This window comes from Bubalus kerabau, chromosome 6 (genome assembly GCF_029407905.1).
Source record: "Bubalus kerabau isolate K-KA32 ecotype Philippines breed swamp buffalo chromosome 6, PCC_UOA_SB_1v2, whole genome shotgun sequence".
Classification (NCBI taxonomy): Eukaryota; Metazoa; Chordata; class Mammalia; order Artiodactyla; family Bovidae; genus Bubalus; species Bubalus kerabau.
In genome coordinates, this window is record NC_073629.1 from 15,641,737 (window position 1) to 15,661,336 (window position 19,600).

Here is a 19,600-nt window from a genome sequence, read left to right on the forward strand (position 1 = left end):
CTTCAGGTAACGTGCGATTTAGTGAAAAAGACAAGGTATACTAACCAATGTGTAAAAGTCAGAAGTATCAGCCATTCTCCATTACATTAAATACCATAATATAATCACAAAAGAAATCTCAAGAGTTCCTTTTTGCCCCCAGGTTTGTTGAGTTATAATTGGCAAATAAGATTGTAAAGCATTCAAAGTGTACAGTGTGATGATTTGATATACATATCAATTGCAGAAGGATTTCCCCATGAAGTTAGTTAATACTTCCGTCACCTTACATATTTACCTCTTTTTTTTGGAGAACATTTTCAAGATATCTTAGAGTCTGTATTTTGACTGACTTCTCCCAACATTTCATAGAAAACAATTCTAGTGTAGCAGAATAGAACCTAAGCACTTTTTATCATGGGATTTGATCAGTAAACATATTTCATTTCCACTAGTCACCTCTGTGTATGAACTTTAAAAATTTAAGAATTACATAACTACTTAAAAATTCTTATTCCAGTTCAGTTACCTTCTGATATTCAGTTGCTCTGCTTGGGCTGCTGCTGCTTTTTTTCAGCTGGAAATGCAAACCTAGCTTAATATTTGAATAATTAAAATATCGCATGGAAAGTGCATTAACTGTGCTCCCCATCCAAGTAATTCTTACTAAAATCAGGTGCAGGCTCTTTTCATTATCTAGCTTTTTTCCTGCTTCTGTTCTTCTGTTCCTTGGCTAGTTATGCAGATAATCCAGAGTTTTCAGTTCTCAGTAAAACTGTATGGAGGACAGTCTCATTCTTTAGATTTTCACCCTGTGCCTGTCCATTCTCGCAGTAAATACTGTAAAAGGAAACATAATTTTTATCCTCAGAGGCTATTGAAAAAAAAATTATCATTTATATTGCTTCAGTCTAGAGGATTTATTGAATTACGATAACCTGCTGGTCATAGCTGCTTGAGCAGGTTGTATCCTGGTTTAGAATAGCAGCTTGAGTGTCTTCTTCTGTCTCTCCCTCAGAACTAGCATTTGGATTCTACTTCAGCCCCCAACAGAGTCTCTTTCTTTCTTGCAGGAGGTGGGGGTGAGAGGGTAGTGATAGAAAGCTTGGAGGAGGAATTTATTTAGAGGCTAATGCTTGGTAGGGTAATGCTTGAACCACCTTCTCACTATTCGTCTAAACTGCCATGTGCTTTAGGGCTTCCCAGGTGGCACTGGTGGTAAAGAACCCACCAGCCAGTGCAGGAGACGCAAGAAACGTGGGTTCAGTCCATGTTTCAGGAAGAGCCCTGGAGTTAGGAAATGGCAACCCACTCCACTATGCTTGCCTGAGAAATCCCATGGATGGAGGAGCCTTGTGGGCTACAGTCTATAGGGTCGCAGAGTCAGACAGGACTGAAGTGACTTAGCATGTGTGTAGGCACCATATGTTTTAGTTTATGCCTTTTCTACTCCAAGCTAGAAAATCTTTGAGTTTTTAAGAAAGGAAGTCAGGGCAACCTGATTGGATAGGAGCTGGAGAAAAGGAGAAACTGGACCTGGGGTGGGAGTAACATCTAGATTAGAGAACAGATGTTGTGCTTTGGGAAGATTCTGTATCACCATTAAGAATAAGTCCCAGATTAATGTAACTGTCAGTGGGATGTGAAAATTGTGGGTTCCCATTAGCTCCTTGGCTGCTTTGTTATCCAGACATTACCATATGTTTAGATTTTAGTTTAATTTCACCTTCATTAGTATATTACTTAGAGTACTGATTGTAGAAGAATAGGTGGGGGACGATTCAGAACCGTCTTATTTGAATCTGTGCTAACAACTATGGGAGAAGATTTGGGTAGGCTAGGAGTTTGCTTGTTGGCTAAAGTGAGACTTGAGGATTAGCAGTAGATGGAAGTTGCTCAGACTGGCTTAGCTCATGGTAGGAAGGAACTGGATGTGTTTTGGACCCATGAAAATATTCAAATCTAGTCATCTCCCTGTGGGGGACAGGTTTGAGGAACCACTGGCCAACTTACTAAATGAGCAACATCGCACCGTGAAGGAGCTACTTGAACAGCTGAAAATGAAAAAATCTTCAGCCAAACAGCAGCAGGAAGTAGAGAGGGTTAAGCCCCAGAGGGAGAAAGTTCATCAGACTCTGATTCTAGACCCAGCGCAGAGGAGGAGGCTGCAGCAGCAGATGCAGCAGGTAAGACTCTTCTTGGTAATGTTAGTATTGGATCATCTTCATCTTTTGAGATGAAGCCAAAAATCAGCAGCTTGTGAAATCAGAAATAGGTGTCTTGGTAACCATTGAAACCACAGGACCACAGCATCTTTACGTTGGTCAGGACCTTGAAAAGTCACCATGGTCACGTCTCTATGGCTCAGGTCAGAATGCATATCAGGACTCTGATAGTTTTCAGAATGATAGATTTCTAAGAATCTTTAGAAATCCTTTCTGAATTTCACAGCTTAACTGCCAGAGTAGTTTTTTTTTTTTTCTTTTTTTTCTTTTAATCTTAGTCCCTCTAGTTTGAAGTTAAATTTCCCCTGGTTCTGTCAGTTTGTTCAGGTGGAACACATCTGAGAAAAAACGTTTACACCAAGATACTGTGTTGTTCTCATAGTCTCTCTACAGAATAAAACGTGTAGGATAAAGTCACGAACATCTTGGTGTAAGGTCTTCTGGGTTCTGGAGATGACAGCATCATAACATGTCACACTGTATTATTTGCTTTCCCTCCCCAGCATGTTCAGCTCCTGACGCAAATTCACCTTCTCGCCAGTTCCAACCCCAGTCTCAGTTCGGAGGCCAGTACCACCAGGATATTTCTTGTAAGGTTTCAAATATCCCTAATCTAAAGAATTGTGTATGCAGTTAGTTAGGAAGTTATTTCTCACAGATGTTGACTCATCATAAGCTACATTTATTCTTCTCTCCTGTTTGTATTGGTAGGTATTCGTATGGCTTCCTGTGTTTGCTGTAAAAACATAAGTTACTGCTTCCCATGAAAGGACAGAGAGTGTATTCAATTGTCTATGACTGTTTCTCTTACTTTTTTATTGGGTACTCTTCCTCACCTGTAGATCCTCCCATCTTAGGCTTTCTTGTTATTCTTGTACTTCTCTTGTTATTGAATTCATTATTTATTAAGCTTGATATCAGTGTTTTACATATAAAATTAATTTTGCTCATGGCATTTTGAAATATTTTGGAGGAAGGGCTTTTAATTTCAAATTTTGGGGAATTCCTTGGTGGTCCAGTGGTGTGGGATTCGTTGCTTTCACTGTTGGGGCCCAGGTTCATTCCCTTATTGGGGAGCTAAATAAGATCCCGTGAGCAGCAGGGAATGGCCAAAGAAAATTCACATTTTAAAATCTGAACTTTGGGGGCAATAATAGCAATATTCTTTGCCTCTCAGGTAATTCTCTCTGGAGTCTGAGGTACCTCATAGTCAGAACTTCCTTGGATGGTCCGCAGACTATGTTTCCCTCTTATTGTGTTCAGGGGATCATGAGAAATACCTTGTTCTAGGTGTTATTCAGAGAAACAAACGAAGAATTATTATTATTTTTTTAAGTAATGGCTCTCACTCTTGAGAATTTTAATTCCAGCTGGGGAGCTAGAACATACATCCAAAAGGCTGAGGAACCCTGAGACTGAGAATAAAACAGGAACGAATTAATGTATCACACATGCCTAAACATCTGAGGACTCAGCAGAAGAGCAGTCTTAATGGAAAAACGTTAATTATGAAAGTCCTTATGATGATTTTTATCTGTTTTTAGCCTGTTGTAGGAAAGACTGCTTTTCTCTCAGAGGCTAAGGGCTACTGGTATTAATTGTCTGGAACTTAGATGTCCTTTGTGTCTTATTTTCCCAGAAAGAGCTGGGAACCTTTGCTCAAAGCTCCATCGCCCTCCATCATCAGTTCAACTCCAAGTTTCAGACCTTGTTCCAACCCTGTAACCTAATGGGAGCCATGAAGCTTATTGAAGACTTCAGCACACATGTCAGCGTTGACTGGAGTCCTCGTAAAACTGTGAAGAAGACTGGTAGGGAACAGATGGGTCCGCTCTAAGTTTTTACTTGCAGTGCAAGGTGGCTGTCTTACCCCACAGATCATTTCCTAGGGATAATTTCCTAGGGTTGGAGGAGACAGGGTATTTGTAATTTCTTCCTTCTCTCTTTTATCCTTCCTTTGTGTTCATTACCTAACTTGGAGAACTAGGTAGTAATACTTGGGTTTAAGTAGAGGATGGGGTCAGTGAACAGGACAGGGATGTGGGAGGTAGAGATGTGGCATTCATTGCTAATAATTGGACTGAAATAGATATGAGGGGAAGTATTAGGAGTTAGGTCAAGACAAACTGGTATCAAGATAAAGATGGAAGTCAAGTGGTAAAGTCAGGTTGTGTTTATTAGGTTTTTACTCTCTTCTTCATTAGGATCATTTTATTTCCCATGATTATAGTAGTATCTCCAATTATGTTGATTTGGGAGTTAGGAACAAAGTAAAAATGTTGTACATTTGCCTGTTCAGTATTTCAAAGAAATTTCCAGGTTTGATTTCTACCGTTCATTGGTTTAGTATTTTTAAGTAAATATTTGCCCCTTAAATCAAATATTTGTTTCTGATTGGTTCCTGGTTTAGCAAATTAGTTGTGGTTTGATCTGGATTCGGATTTGTCTTTGGATTTGATTTTAAATCCCTGACTCTTAAAATTCAATAGAATATAGTTGAATTTAAGGGCATTATATGATAGACACAACTTTTTTAGTTATATGTTGGTAATGAAAACTTAGCACCAGACTACAGTTATAACTTGGGCTTTGAAGGTGGGTCTGTGGTAGAGAATCAGCCTGCCAGTGGAGATGCGGTTCAGTCCCTGGGTCGAGAAGATCTCCTGGAGTGGGAAATGGCACCCATTCCACTGTTCTTGCGTTGGAGAACCCCTTGATCAGAGGAGCCTGTTGGGCTACAGTGACAGGATTGCAGAGTTGGATGCAACTGTGTGGGCGTGCACAGTTACAAGTTACATGCGTAGGATCCTGTGTTTTTCTTCTGGGGATGTAAAAATAACATTTTTGCAAGCAGAAATATGGCTCTAGAGGTATTTATCTCTGGAAAGACAGAAATGCCTGGAAATTGAGAGGCTTAGACAGCAAGATAGAAATGAATGAGACTGAAGTGTCTCATCCTCTTTATGGTTTTTTTGTCCCCAACCTCAGGAGGAATCTGGGAGAATTTAATGAGAGTTAAGTAAGAATCAAATAGAAATTTGGAATACCAGATTTGTGAGTGAGGTTAAAGAAGTTGGAATCTTATCCTGGAAGAAAGCATTGTTGAAGGTCACTTTTCTTTCAAGGATTTAAAAGGGGAAGGAGGTAAAAATTTTTGGAGTGTACACTATCTGCCAGGTATTGCTTGGTACTTTATAAGTGTTTATGTTACTTAGTGAAACAAAGACAAACAGTTGTCTTTGTTTCCTGTTACACAGGAAACAAAGACAATTTTTAAGTTTATCTTTTTGGTATATGTTAGGCTGAGAATGATTGTGGAGACTTTTGGGAGGGGGGTATGTGTATGGAAGGGCATCACGTTAGCTAGGGTTGGCTCTCTCTAAATGCCAAGATGCATTCAGAAGCTTTTGTGAAGCCCTCTCGTGTTCTGCAGTTTCATTTATCATGAATTTTTTTCTTATAGCCTGTAAATTGCCCTGTTTGCCGAAGCAAGTGGCTTGGATCCTAGCCACAAGCAAGGTTTTCATGTATCCAGAGTTACTTCCAGTGTGTTCTCTGAAGGCCAAGAATCCCCAGGATAAGATTTTTTTCACCAAGGCGGAAGACAAGTAAGGATTTACTGGGTGGGGAGAAAAGCACAAAATATACTGAGATAATAAGATTATACTGTACAATGAGGAATGGACTCAAAGGAGAGCAGTGCAGATGGACATAGGGCTACAGTGTGTGCGTGTCCCAGCAGTGCCAAATACAGCTCTTTTTAGGGGAGGACATACACGTTTTTGGAAACATTTTAAGTTGTTTTTTGTCTTTTATAGTAAAAACTAACCTCATAATCCTGTGAGTGGGTAATTTTCAAGGGAAACATTTTTATCCGTTATCCTGACAACCCTTACACAATAATTTTTCTCTGTGTATTTATGTAACTATTGGCAATTTAAGTATGATTTTGTTTTGCTCTTTTTAACTTAATATATTCTTGACCTTTTTTCTGAATTCCATGCTGTAGCATTGTCTTTTTCTTTGTCTCTGTATATTGTCCTTTCGGGCAGCATTCATGGCCCTGTCAGAGTCCTTTTGTTTACCACTTTTCCCCTCCCTCTCTTGTTTAGCTGTTTTAATGAGGCTTCACCAAGGATCTTTGTGCACAGGGCTTTTGAAACTCTCTGAGTTTTTATCTCTTTGGGTAAATTCTTAAGAGTGAGATTATTTGATAACGGTAATAAACACTTTCCTGGCTCTTGATGTGTGTTTCCCCACTCCATCAGCAAATACGTATACAGGTAACTGTAATTGAGTATGTTATGTTGTGAGATAGTGTTGGTGTGGATTTAATATGTCTAGTATGGTGCCCAATATTCATTTTATATTTGTTTTTTTAGGGCCATTCTTCTTCCCTCAAGCTTTGTTTGTATTATTACTGTAAAGCACATCATGTTGTGACATTTATTAGTGATTTATGCTTGGTTTTCCCTCTTCTCACTTGATGGGAACTCCTCATTGAGTCTTATTCTCATAGCCCTTCTTAGTACTCAGTAATTATCTGAAATTTTCTGTTGAGTTTCCATTAATGTGTACAAGACTTAGAGGTAGAAGAAGTAGGTTGCAGAATGTGGAGTTCGTCTGGGAGGCTTTTTTGCAGGGTGGATTGTCAAATGAGATTGAGTGTCACTGCCCCCTTCTCAGTTTGTTAGCTTTAGGCCTGAAGCACTTTGAAGGGACGGAGTTTCCCAAGCCTCTGATCAGCAAGTACCTTCTCACTTGCAAGACTGCCCACCAGCTGACAGTGAGAATCAAGAACCTCAACATGAACAGAGCTCCTGACAACATCATTAAAGTAAGTGCTCCCTGCCCGCTCCACTAGGTGCCTTGGCTGAGTGCAGCCTTTCCTTTTCTTTTTCTCAGTCTCAGTGAATAGCCTTTTATCTAACGCTAGTCCCTCCTAACTGCACACTAGCCCTCTTTCCTTTCCAAGGACATTGATCTATTATTTTCCTATGGAGTACTGTCTTCTTCCCCTGTTATGGATATTTCTGCTAAATTGTTCAAATGTAAAAATACTTATCAAATTTGTTTTCCTCTAGCTGTTCATTTTTTTTCCCCACTCTAAACCTTCTTCACAGAGTAGGCAACAGTCCACTTATATCCTTCTTAATTCTTTATACTTGGATATTTGTATCAGAGTTATAAAGTATACTTTAAAGTGGGGGTCCCCAGGCCACAGACTGATACTGGTCCATAGCCTGTTAGGAACGCGGCTGCACAGCAGGAGGTAAATGGCAGGCTAGAGAGCTAAGCTTCACCTGTATTTACAGCTGTTCTCAGTTGCTCACGCACAGCCTGAGCTCCACCTCCTGTCACATCAGCGGTGGTCGTAGATTCTCAAAGGAGCACAAACCCCACTGTGAACCACGTTCACAGGAGGGTCTCAGTTGCCAGCTTCTTATGAGAATCATCGTAAAACCATCCATGGGTCCCCTGCCCCTGTCCTGTGGAAAAATTGCCTTCCGCAGAATTGGTCCCTGGGGCCAGAAAGGTTGGGGACCACTGCTCTAAAGAGTAAAATATCTCTGTGAATCTTGTCATGAAAAACAATCATTTTTCTCCCTATTTCCTGCTAAGCGAGGTTTCTGCAGGGATGGTCCATTTACCTCTAATCTAGGATCTAGGTAGCATGCTTAGAATTGCTATCATTTGACTTTTTGGATTTGGGCCTTCTCTGTTAAACTGAAACCATGGAAGATGAAGACAGTTCTCTCCATGCTCTCTCACTGCTTCACCTCAGTTATAGCACAGTGTAAGTTGGATTTTTCCAGAGTTTATAAGCAGTGTGTAAAAACTCACAGCTGAGCCAGGTAGTGTATCATGATTACCTTGCTTTTCCTGCTGAATATTTTGTTTCTCTTGGAGTTAATGATTGCAGTTTTGGAGGGTGAGTGGGACTTGGTTTTGCTATGTATTTATTACCAGTTTCACTGAAGTCTGCTTAAGTTTTATAAATCTCTCTTCAGCGTGTTCAGGTATTTCAGGTGCTCCGCTGTCACCTGCATCGTCCTGAAGAAGCCGTTCCCAGAGCGCTCTGGTCCTGCTCCGCTCTACCCATGCTGCTCTCTTGGCTTGCTGCACTCATGTCTTTGGCTTTTTCTTCACGATTTTCCTGGGGGTTTCATTTCACCTCTTATTTGTGTTGGATCCTCTTCTTTCTGTCTTTAGAAGTATTTTTATTTCTTTTTTCACTGTGCTGGTTCTTCGTTGCTTCACAGGCTTTTCTCTAGTTGTGCAGAGCTGGGGCTGCCCTCCAGTTGTGGTGTGTGGGCTTCTCATTGCAGTGGCTTTTCTTGTTTTAGGTCACAAGCTGCAGGCTATGCGGGCTTCAGTAGTCTTAGCACATGGGCTCAGAAGTGTTGCGTGGGACTAGTTGCCTGTGGCATGTGGAATATTCTGGGAGTAGGGATGGAACCCATGTCCCCTTGCCCTGTCAGGTGGATTCTTAACCTCTGGACCGCTAGGGAAGTCCGGATCCTCTTATTTCTGAATCCCACAACTTTTTGGCCTTGTTTTAGTGGAGCAAGTCCTATATTTGAGAAAAAAATTTTTAGATTTATATTGCTTGTGTTCATGGTGCATCATGACATGACTTGACCAATGCAATTTCCTAGTTTTGCTATTGTGCTGTATACCTAGTTTTTATATATAACTATTGTTACTTTGTAACAAATGTACATAAGACCTGTCTATGAAACTATAATTATTAAAAATGAAAAGTTTTAAATATGTCTGTGTTCTTTTCTCCCACTTTAGTGAGTTTAACATTCGGGGTTGAAAATCACTCTAGTCAGAACAATTGAAGGACTCCATTTTCATCTAGTTTCTAGCACTGGCTCTTTGGAAAGTTGATGTTCTTTTGACTCTTGAACCTTTATATGACACGTGTTTTTTTCTCTTCCTCTAGGAGTACATAGGATTTTCTTTTTTCGCCAGTGTTTTGAAGTTCATGATAATATACCTTACTATGTGTCTGGTTTTACTAATTATGCCAGGTACTTGATGAACTTAACTTTGGAAACTCATAGGTTCCAGTATTGGGAAATGTACTTGAGTTTTGCATTGCTGGTTTCCTCCCCTTCTTCTGGTCTGTTGTCTCCTGTGGTGCTCAGTGGTCTGATGTTAGGCCTCTCAGGCTAGTCTTCTCATCTTGTCTTTCTTCTTTTCTCCCATCACTCTGTCTTCTTATTGTATTTTCTGGGATATTATTTCATCTTTTTTTCTAACCCTTCTGCTGAAGTGAGTCATTCCTTCTTCTGTCATAATATCTAATAGCTTTTGTTGTTGTTTATTGAATATTCTTTAATAGCCAGTGGCAGAGGCCTGTGGGAAAGCAGTAGAGGAAGGAGGCTAGAGTTTTCTCACGTGTCCTGGGCCAGCATTGCACACCTGTCCTTAGTATGCCCGACAGCCTCAGTTCAGAGAACGTCCTTTCCACCATGCTTCTGCCAGGGTAGGGCTCCATCAAACAAGAGGGAGCATTCAGGGTCTCACTGCCCCTTCAACAAATTTAAAATTTAAAACTTGTCTTTCTTATCTTGACCTGTTTTTAATTCTTCCACTTCTGGAGGTATCTGTTGTCTTATCCTTTTGCCTGTCTTTGACGTCAGTTTAGTTGGCCCTTACCTTTTCTAGGTATTTGGCTTTCTTCATTGTCCTGTGTCACTTGCCACTCATCTGTCGGCTCTTTAGCTTTGAAGATGTTACTTTTACCTTTTATTTCATTTCTCCTTTCAGGCTTTTATCTTTAAAAATTTCCTATCTGTTGTTTTCTTGGGGTTTCACAGGGAATAGAGACAAATGGATGTGTTTAATCTGCCTGTTTTTTTTGTTTGTTTTCTTTTATAATTTATTTATTTATTTTTCTGTGCTAGGTCTTTGTTGCTGTATGAGCTTTTCTCTAGGTTGTGATGAGTGGGGGCTACTCTAGTTGCTATACACAGGCTTCTCGTTGCGGTGGCTTCTCTTGTGGCGCACAGGCTCCAGGGCATGCAGGCTTCCGTAGTTGCTGCTCTGGCCTCGAGAGCACAGCGTGAATAGTTGTGGCGATGGGCTTAGTTGCCTTGAGGCATGTGGAATCTTAATTCCCTGAGCAGGGATTGAACCTAGTCCCTTGCACTGGAAGGTAGATCTTTCACCACTTGACCACCAGGGAAGTCCCTCATCATTGGTTTCTACTTGACTGTCTCTTCCGCTGTCTATAAGCTCCTTGGGAGCAGGGGTTGCCTCCTGATCTGTATGCTCGGCTTGTAGCGCAGTGCCTAGTGCTTATTGTCAGTGCAAGCTCATTCCCCTCTTCGTTTGCTCTGAAAACTGAGCTGTCTCAGTCTTTCCGTTCTTCTTTCCTTTCCTTCCAATATTCCTTGCACCATTATTTGCTTAAAGGGAAGCTTCCCTGTGGTCAGGATAAGGATTAATAAGGCACTCCCATTGTGGCTGCTGAGCAGGAGCAAATTTTCGAAAAGATGACTAACCATCTGCTTCCTTTTCTCTGTGACCTAAGCTTTTCTGGTGACCAGAATAAAGCTTATCAGAAGATACTAAGTAATGATAAAATATTTATTAATTGGAGATGAGCTTAATTTGAAATACAGAGCAGTCAGTATATGCTATTTGTGTGTGTGTATATATATATGTATGTGTGTGGGTGGATGTTTCTCAGACCACTGCCCACCACACTCCCCAGCCTGACGAGAGCAGTTTCTAGAAGGAATGTGACTCTTGCTTTATTTCTTCACACTCAGTTTTATAAGAAGACCAAACAGCTGCCCATCTTAATGAAGTGCTGTGAAGAGATCCAGCCGCATCAGTGGAAGCCGCCTGTAGAGAGGGAAGAACACCGGCTTCCGTTCTGGTTAAAGGTACAGCGGTCCTCCTCAAAGTGTGTCAGGAGCAGAAGGTCACTATGGACCTGGCAGGATGTTCAAGGCCTGCTTTACACTCTGCTGCTTTAGCTGTAGAATTAGGACTTAAGAAATCTTCAATCACCTTTCCTCTCCTATTTCTCCACCTCCCTCCATCCCCCACTGGGGATTCTCTAACCTTTTAACAATAGTGGTTAAAATGATAGTTTCTTAAAGGAAATTTAAGGAGTTTCTAGAGTATAAAATCGGGATGTAGTCTTCTTACAAATATCTGCTATTCTGCAGAAAAATCCTTCTTAAAAGATGTCTTAAGACTGTCCTGTAAAGGCACATAATATCTAGAAAGCCCAATTATTTTCCTCTCATTCTAGCATGGGCTAGATCTGAGTGTCCTTGTTCCCACTAGGCCAGTCTGCCGTCCATCCAGGAGGAACTGCGGCGTATAGCAGATGGTGCCAGAGAGGTCGGAAATGTGACCGGAACCACTGAGATCAACTCAGACCCAGGCCTAGGAAAAGGCAGCTCGGAACTAGAGAGTGAAACTCGGTATCCACTGCTGCTGCCTAAGGGTGTAGTCCTGAAGCTGAAGCCAGTTGCCAACCGTTTTTCTAGGAAGGCTTGGAGACAGAAGCGGTCCTCAACCCTGAAGCCCTTCTTTTTTGGACCCAGCCCCTCTCTCCAGCCTAGCTCCAGCTCTGGGAAGACACCAGCTAGGTCAGCTCACTCAGAAGCCCCTCCAAGCAAAATGGTGGTCCGGATTCCTCCCCTGATCCAGCCAGCCACGGTCTTACAGGCGGTGCCAGGCGGCCCTCCTCTGGGGGCCCCTGGGGGGGATAGTTTTGAGTCTCCAGCAGCGCTGCCAGCTACAGCTGCTGAGGCCAGGACCAGCTTCCCTCTGCCTGAGCCGCAGACCCTGCTGTCCTCCGCCCCTGTGCCCAAGCTAATGCTGCCCTCACTTGCTCCTTCTAAGTTTCGAAAGCCATGTGTGAAACGGAGAGCCTCCAAGAGAAAGGGACCCAAGGCCTCTGTCTGTCTGAAGCCTGCCCCTCTCATCCACCCTGCGCCTGTTTTCTTCACTGTTCCTGCCACCACGGTAAAGGTTGTGAGCCTCGGCAGCGGCTGCAACGTGGTGCAGCCTGTCAGTGCAGCTGTGGCCCAGAGTCCTCAGACCATCCCCATCACCACCCTGCTGGTTAACCCCACTCCCTTCCCCTGTTCATTGAACCAGCCCCTTGTGGCCTCCTCCATCCCTCCCTTAATTGTCTCTGGTACCCCTGTGAATCTTTCTGTACCATCTACTCCTGAAGATAAAGCCCCAGTGAATGTAGACATAGGTTGTCCTTTGGCTGAGGGGAAAAATGCCTTTCAAGGCCTCGAACCCAAATTAGAACCTCGGGAACTCTCTCCTCTCTGTGCTGCTGTCTTCCCCAAAGAGGAGCACAGCCCAGGACCTCCAGCTACAGACAGAGTGTGCCAGGAAAAGTTGTCGGAGAGCAGCACTTATGGCTGGACTATTGTGAAAACAGAGGAGGGGAGACAGGCCCCTGAACCACTGCCTCAGGGCTTCCGAGAATCTCTGACCACCTGCCCTGAGGATTTAGAGGAAATCGTTAAGATGGAGCCTAAAGACCCTGGGGAGGACACCTGTGGTGGATCCCTGGAGCAGGGCAGCCATGAGGAAATCAAAGAAGAACACTCTGTGGAGTTGGACACTGGCTTCCCAAGTGAGGAGTCAAGCAGGCCTAGAGAGGGGAAGAAACAGACAGGCCTCCAACAGGAGGAGGAGAGGAGTCAAGCAGCTCAAACCTTTTCGGCTTCTCAAGCGCCTCCTGGTGAAGGAAACTCAGGCGATGTGAGCAAAGGGTCCCCAAGGGATGCTTCCTTCTCCACTGACCCTGAAATGGTGCTTAGCAGCCCTCTGGGGAAGCCCGAAGACTTATCCAGCGTTGATGGTCAGTCAGTGGGGACCCCAGCAGGACCAGAAACTGCAGGAGAGAAGGATGGGCCAGAGGAAGAGGAAGAAGAGGACTTTGATGACCTTACCCAGGATGAGGAAGACGAGATGTCATCAGCTTCTGAGGAATCTGTACTTTCTGTCCCAGAACTCCAGGTGAGAGTTGGGCACTCTTCTCCAATATTTTGTGGATTCAGTAATAGATTTAATTTATTGATAGGCCACCTGCTTGCTTTTTGCACTAGAGATAGTCAAAAAATCATTTTTGACTTTTGAATGTATTACGGAGCATAGTTTGGGAGTTGAGGTGAGAGGAGAGGGAAGAGTTAAATGTTACATATTATATTGGATTTAAACTCATTTAAATATTAAATTGAATTTCCTGAGCACAATTTAAATGACTAAAAAAAGAAAAAGGGTCATAAGTATGGACCCTGGCAAAGGAAAATTACCTTCAGAGGAGACTTTTCAAAGCTCATCTGCTCAGGGACTCCCTGGTGGTCCAGTGGTTAGGACTTGGTGTTTTCACTGCTTAGAACTGGGTTCGATTTCTGGTCAGGAAACTGTTGACTAAAAAATTAATCATAACCTCAAAGTAGAGAATTATTTTATTTGGTAGGAATGTTAAGGATTCTGAACTTGGGAGGTAGCATCTCAGTTCTCTGAGAAAACTGCTCTGAGGAAGCAGGAGGGGGAGTCAGGCTATATACAGTTGGCAACAAAGAGGGTAGGAAGTCTGAACATCAGAGATTATTATTAAGTAGTAAGGAGAACCAGGTATCAAGTCAAGTTAAGGAATTTAGTGTTCTTCTATGTGTGGCAAGATGGAGCCTCTGGGCTCACTGAATTCATTCCTTTCATATGCACCTGAGCTATCTGGGGCCAAATCCTGTTTCCTGTCACCTTAAAGGGTGGAGAGGATGGTGGTTGGCTGCTCTTGCATGACACCCACTCCCCTCCAGTTCCTCACCAGTCACTGGGCGTTGGCATCTTCTGGATTGTAGGCCTTGTGTTCCCTTTTGAGAGCCCTCATTCACATTAGGAGGCCATGAATCACTGATAGCTGTGACATTTTTTGTCCTCCGGTATGGCAAGAAATATTTCACAGAACTAACATCCCTCATGCTGTACAGTGTGGCCAAAAAACAAAACCAAAAAACCCCGATCACCCCCTTTACCATCCGCTTCTCACCCTCCCTCACCAGTTGATTAGCCGCAGTTCCTTCTGAGAAACTTGGTGCAGTCAGCCCATGGTGGGCTATTACAGCCCTCATGCACACTCTTTGGGGGGGTTTGCAGGAAACAATGGAGAAGCTGACTTGGCTTGCATCTGAAAGGCGCATGAGTCAGGAGGGTGAGTCTGAGGAAGAGAACTCCCAGGAAGAGAATTCTGAGCCTGAGGAAGAAGAGGAAGAAGAAGCAGAGGGAATGGAAAACCTGCAGAAGGAGGATGAAATGATGGACGAAGCCATCGGAGACCCTGCCGAGAAGCCTCCTGCCACCTTTGACTCCCCAAAGGCTGCTCCAGAAGTGGAGACCAGCAGGACCCCACCAGGTGAGTAGGACAGGCCTGAGTGGGGGCGGGTCTCAGGAGGTCTCATTGACTCAGGACATGTGCAGAGTGGCTAGCTTATAAAACAGGTGCCAGTTCCCAGAAGAAATCCTCTGGATCCTGCCTGCCAGTCACCCTTCTCCCAAATAGATGTTTAACATGCTGCCGTTGTAGGGAAGAGATGCTCAGAAATTTAAAATTTGACTCTCCATCAGCTGGTAGATTTGTACTCTGTTCATGCAAGTTTTTATACTGGTTCTTAATTCACATGTCATGTATTACGTCAAGAGCTATGTTTATTTCAGAAAGTGCTGCTTGTTCCTCACCAGGGCATAATCCCTGAGAGCCCAGCATCAGACCACACCCACTCTTCAGACTTCTGTGTTCAATATGCAGTAGCTAAGCAGCTCATTACATCCCAGTTGGTGCAGTCATGTTGTTGACTCTGCATAGAGCTGACTTTACAGGAAGAGACGTACCTGTCATAGCCTTTTTCCAGCAGCTTTTCTCGCAAATTACTATGTAATGTTGATTAGGGGAGTTGATGGGGAGGGTGCATTTGATAAGTTGGGAAGAGCAGAGGTTGCAAGGACAGAGAAACAGTTGTTTTCATGTGTATCCTAAGGAGAGAGCATCAAAGCTGCTGGGAAGGGCCGGAGTAATCATCGAGCTCGCAGCAAGCGAGGCAGTCGGGCCCGGGCCAGCAAGGACACCTCCAAGCTGCTGTTGCTGTATGATGAGGACATCCTTGAGCGAGATCCACTCCGGGAGCAGAAGGATTTGGCTTTTGCTCAGGCTTATCTGACCAGGGTAGGCAAATGCTGCTTCCTGTTCCTACCAGCCCCTCTGTTTTTAAAATGAAGTCTGCCTTTCAGGCTGCACAGGAGCCTTCTCTGCCTCTACCTTTGTTTTCCTGGAAATACCAAAAGAACTGTGTGAGTGAAACCACAAGGACACCGAGTTCAGTCTTCAGCCGATTTATTATTCCTGCCCATCATACTACCCCTCTGTTGCCCTGAACCTGGGGAAAGGTGATTTCAGCATCATCCCTGAGAGAGTAGACTAATAAGGACCTTACCTGAGCCCTTGGCTTCAGAGGAACAGCATGTACACTGACCAGAAAGTGGGCCTCAGTGATCTTCAGGGTCATGAACCTGCCTGTTTTTCTCAGTGGTCCCTATCTCATTCTTTTGGTAACCACCTAATTCTTTATACCCCCAGCAAGTGGAGTTCTAGCAATAACAATCATGGGTTTTCTTGTTCCTGATATTTTACTAACATTCCTAATTTATGTATTATTTACCCTCAGATGATACCATGCTGAAATACATGTAGCAAGCACTCCTTATCTATTTCAACATGGAGGTGAAACCAGGAAGGAGAGGTCCAGGCTGTGAGCTAGAGAAAAGTTTACCTGATTTTGCGGGTAGCACTGTAATCCCTGGAAAACAGAAATTTTCCCATTCCTCGCTGTCAGAAAAAGAGCTCTGCCTTGCTCATGGCCCTGTGGCCTCCATTAATCATCAGATCTTAGGACCTGTCAGAGGAGTAGCCTCTGACGGATAATCTGGAGCTCTTTAACAGTAATTCTTCCTCCTTCCTCTGTCCCATCATTTCTTGGGGCCCAATGAAAGGGGATTGGATGATTGAAAGTCCTCTCATATAGGTCCGAGAAGCCCTGCAGCATATCCCTGGCAAGTATGAAGACTTCCTTCAGGTCATCTATGAGTTTGAGTCAAGCACTCAGAGGCAGACAGCTGTGGATCTCTACAAGAGCCTGCAAATTCTGCTCCAAGACTGGCCTCAGCTGCTGAAGGACTTTGCTGCTTTCCTGTTGCCTGAGCAAGCACTGGCCTGTGGATTAGTAAGTAGAGAGGGGGGCAAAGAGCACACAATAGGATCCCTGGGTCAGAGCAGGACTGGCTTGGGTCGTGTTGATCAGGACTGTTCCAGACTCCTGGCTGTTTCCGTAGATGGCCTTCCCCTAGACCAGGATCACGAGAGCCACCTCCTTTTCAAGGGATGGTCTTCCCAGCTCCTGTTCTCTCCTTTTCTTTCCATGTGGAGTGAAGGCTTTGACCATTGAGTGGAGACCTTAGGTATATCATAACCCTTTGCTCCTCACTGTTGCAAAATAGGCTTTCATTCAACAAATATTTATTGAGTACCTGCTGTTTCGGGCAGAGTTCTAGGTACTAGAAATGTAATAATTATAAAAGACTAAAATCCTTTGCCTTCATGGAGCCTATATTCTCATGGGGAAGGGCAGGTGTTAAATAGTATATTGTATATTGTAAATATATATGTTATAAAAGTGATAAAATATATAAACAGTAACATATATTTAATGGTTTATAGTGGTAATGTTGCAGTTTTATACACAGTGGTTTGGGAATGCCACAGTGGTTACATGACATTTGAAATGTTGGAGAATAAGTGTCTGAACTTGAGGGATAGCCCCGTAGTTCTGGGTTTCTTGTCATGATGGATAAACACAGGAGTAATGGATATGATATTATTATATTATTATGTTCATATTGTTATTAGCCTGATAGTCTTAAAGCAGTTATTGGTCATGGGATGATTATACATAATTTTTTCTTTATCATTATGAGGATCAAATGAATACATACGTGAAAATACTTGGTAAACTGGCATGTGTCTGATCTCACAATCTTTGAAAACTGTAAGCAACTTGAGATATAGAACTCTTAAATCTTTCATTTACATCTTAGTTTTCTTGAGTCGGTAGATGCCAGTAACCCAAAGTAGATAGATGCTAGGGTCTTAAAAAAAAAAAAAACTTACAGGGAATTCCCTGGCAGTCCAGTGGTTAGGGCTTGGCACTTTCACTGCTGGGGCCCAGGTTCAATCCCTGATTGGAGAACTAAGATCCACAAATCTTGTGGTGAGGCCAAAAAACAAAAAGATCTCACTGTTGTAAACCAGAGCGTTGTCATCCCCTATGCCTCCAGCACATTTTTTCTTGGTTTTTATGTGTAGAGCTCTCACGTCCTTCTCAGGCTGCAGAGATGACTCCTCTTTTGCCCCCTTTCCACTCTGGTAGTTTGAAGAGCAGCAGGCTTTTGAGAAGAGTCGCAAGTTTCTTCGGCAGCTGGAAATTTGCTTTGCAGAGAACCCCTCACACCACCAGAAGATCATCAAGGTTCTCCAGAGCTGTGCAGACTGCTTGCCCCAGGAGATCACTGAGGTATTCTGTCCTGTCCTGCTCCCCTTCCATTGTCATCTTGGCTTCTGGCCCTTCATTCTCCCTTCCCTTAGCAATCCTCGCTTCTGAGCAATGGACTTCCTGGAGGGGATGAAGATGGAAAGGAGGTTTTAGGCTTACCTAAGGCATAAAACACTTGGGTGAGGTGGTTACTATCTGAAACCAGAGCCTGACTGCTTCTCACAGGCTCAAGAATGCTATAAATACCCTGGAAGGGAAGTTTAGGGAAGGAGGTGATGGTCTGGGTGGATGGTTGGTTTCCCTCCTTGCTCTGTGTTGAGTTAGTGCCTGAGCTGGGGACCAGTAAGGCAGGGCTAGTGAGTAGTGAGTGTCACTGGGAATCAGACCTGTTAATGCAGGCACGTCTAACCAAGACTTGCTGCTACGTCACTTCAGTCATGTCCAACTCTGTGCGACCCCATAGACGGCAGCCCACCAGGCTCCCCCATCCCTGGGATTCTCCAGGCAAGAACACTGGAGTGGGTTGCCATTTCCTTCTCCAATGCGTGAAAGTGAAAAATGAAAGTGAAGTCGCTCAGTCGTGTCCAACTCTTAGCGACCCCATGGACTGTAGCCCACCAGACTCCTCTGTCCATGGGATTTTCCAGGCAAGGGTACTGGAGTGGGGTGCCACATGGGAGCTCCCTAAATGTGCATTGATGGAGGAATGAATGAAGACCTATTTGAAGTGAAATGAAAGTCGGTTAGTCGTGTCCCACTCTTTGTGTACCATTCTATACAGTCCGTGGAATTCTCCAAGCCAGAATACTGGAGTGGGTTTCTGTTACCTTCTCCAGTTAATCTTCCTGACCCAGGAATTGAACTGGGGTCTCCTGCATTGCAGGCTGATTCTTTACCAGTTGAGCTACCAGGGAAGCCCAAAGACCTATATATACACAATGAAATATTACTCAGTTATAAAAAAGAATGAAATATTGCCATTTCCAGTAATATGGATGGATCTAGAGATTATCATACTAAGTGAAGTATGATTTAATTCACTTGATAAGTATACTTATCATACTAAGTATAGAAAACATTTGGTTTATAATATAGAAAACCTATAGTCACCAAAGGGGAAAGGTTGGGTGTGGTGATAAATTAGGAGTTTGCGATTAACATGTTCACACTACTGTGTATAAAATAGGTAACCAATGGGGATCTACTGTATAGCACAGAAAACTATACTCAGTATTTTGTATTAGCCTGTAAGAGAAAAGAGTCTGAAAAAGTGTATATATATATATAATATATATATATGTGTGTGTGTATATATGTTTGTGTGTGTGTATACAGACATACTGAATCACTGTGCTGTACACCTGAAACTAACAGAATGTTGACAATATTGTGAATCAACTATATATATCAGTTAAAAAAGTAATAATTCAGGCATACCTCAGAGACATTGCAGGTTTAATTCCAGACCATCATAATACAGTAAATATTGCAGTAAAGTGAGTCACATGGATTTTTTGGTTACCCAGTGCGTGTACAAATTATGTGTACACGATGAAGTGAAGTGCGTGTGTGCTCAGTGAAGTGTGTGTGTCTGACTCTCTGCAATCCCATGGACTGTAGCCCACCATGCTCCTCTCTCCATGGAATTTTCCAGGCAAGAATAGTGGAATGGGATGCCATTTCCTACTCCAGGGGGTCTTCCCAACCCAGGGATTGAACCCACATCACTGTGTATCCTGCACTGGCAGGCAGATTCTTTACCCACAGTGCCACCAGGGAAGCCCAACCATA

The 19,600-nt window shown here is 43.2% G+C and overlaps 1 protein-coding gene across 16 annotated transcripts in view; it reads left to right on the forward strand.

The window, feature by feature from the left end:
• Positions 1-19,600, forward strand: part of LOC129654638 (GON-4-like protein) — a 90,826-nt gene that overhangs the window by 63,462 nt on the left and 7,764 nt on the right. For all 16 annotated transcript variants that reach the window (XM_055584021.1, XM_055584022.1, XM_055584020.1 and 13 more), the window contains 11 exons: positions 1,967-2,165; positions 2,708-2,794; positions 3,844-4,015; positions 5,668-5,812; positions 6,891-7,041; positions 10,994-11,110; positions 11,520-13,223; positions 14,367-14,622; positions 15,245-15,429; positions 16,286-16,483; positions 17,687-17,830. In XM_055584021.1, coding sequence (XP_055439996.1) covers positions 1,967-2,165; positions 2,708-2,794; positions 3,844-4,015; positions 5,668-5,812; positions 6,891-7,041; positions 10,994-11,110; positions 11,520-13,223; positions 14,367-14,622; positions 15,245-15,429; positions 16,286-16,483; positions 17,687-17,830 — 3,358 coding nt within the window. The remainder of the gene's footprint in view (positions 1-1,966; positions 2,166-2,707; positions 2,795-3,843; positions 4,016-5,667; positions 5,813-6,890; positions 7,042-10,993; positions 11,111-11,519; positions 13,224-14,366; positions 14,623-15,244; positions 15,430-16,285; positions 16,484-17,686; positions 17,831-19,600) is intronic.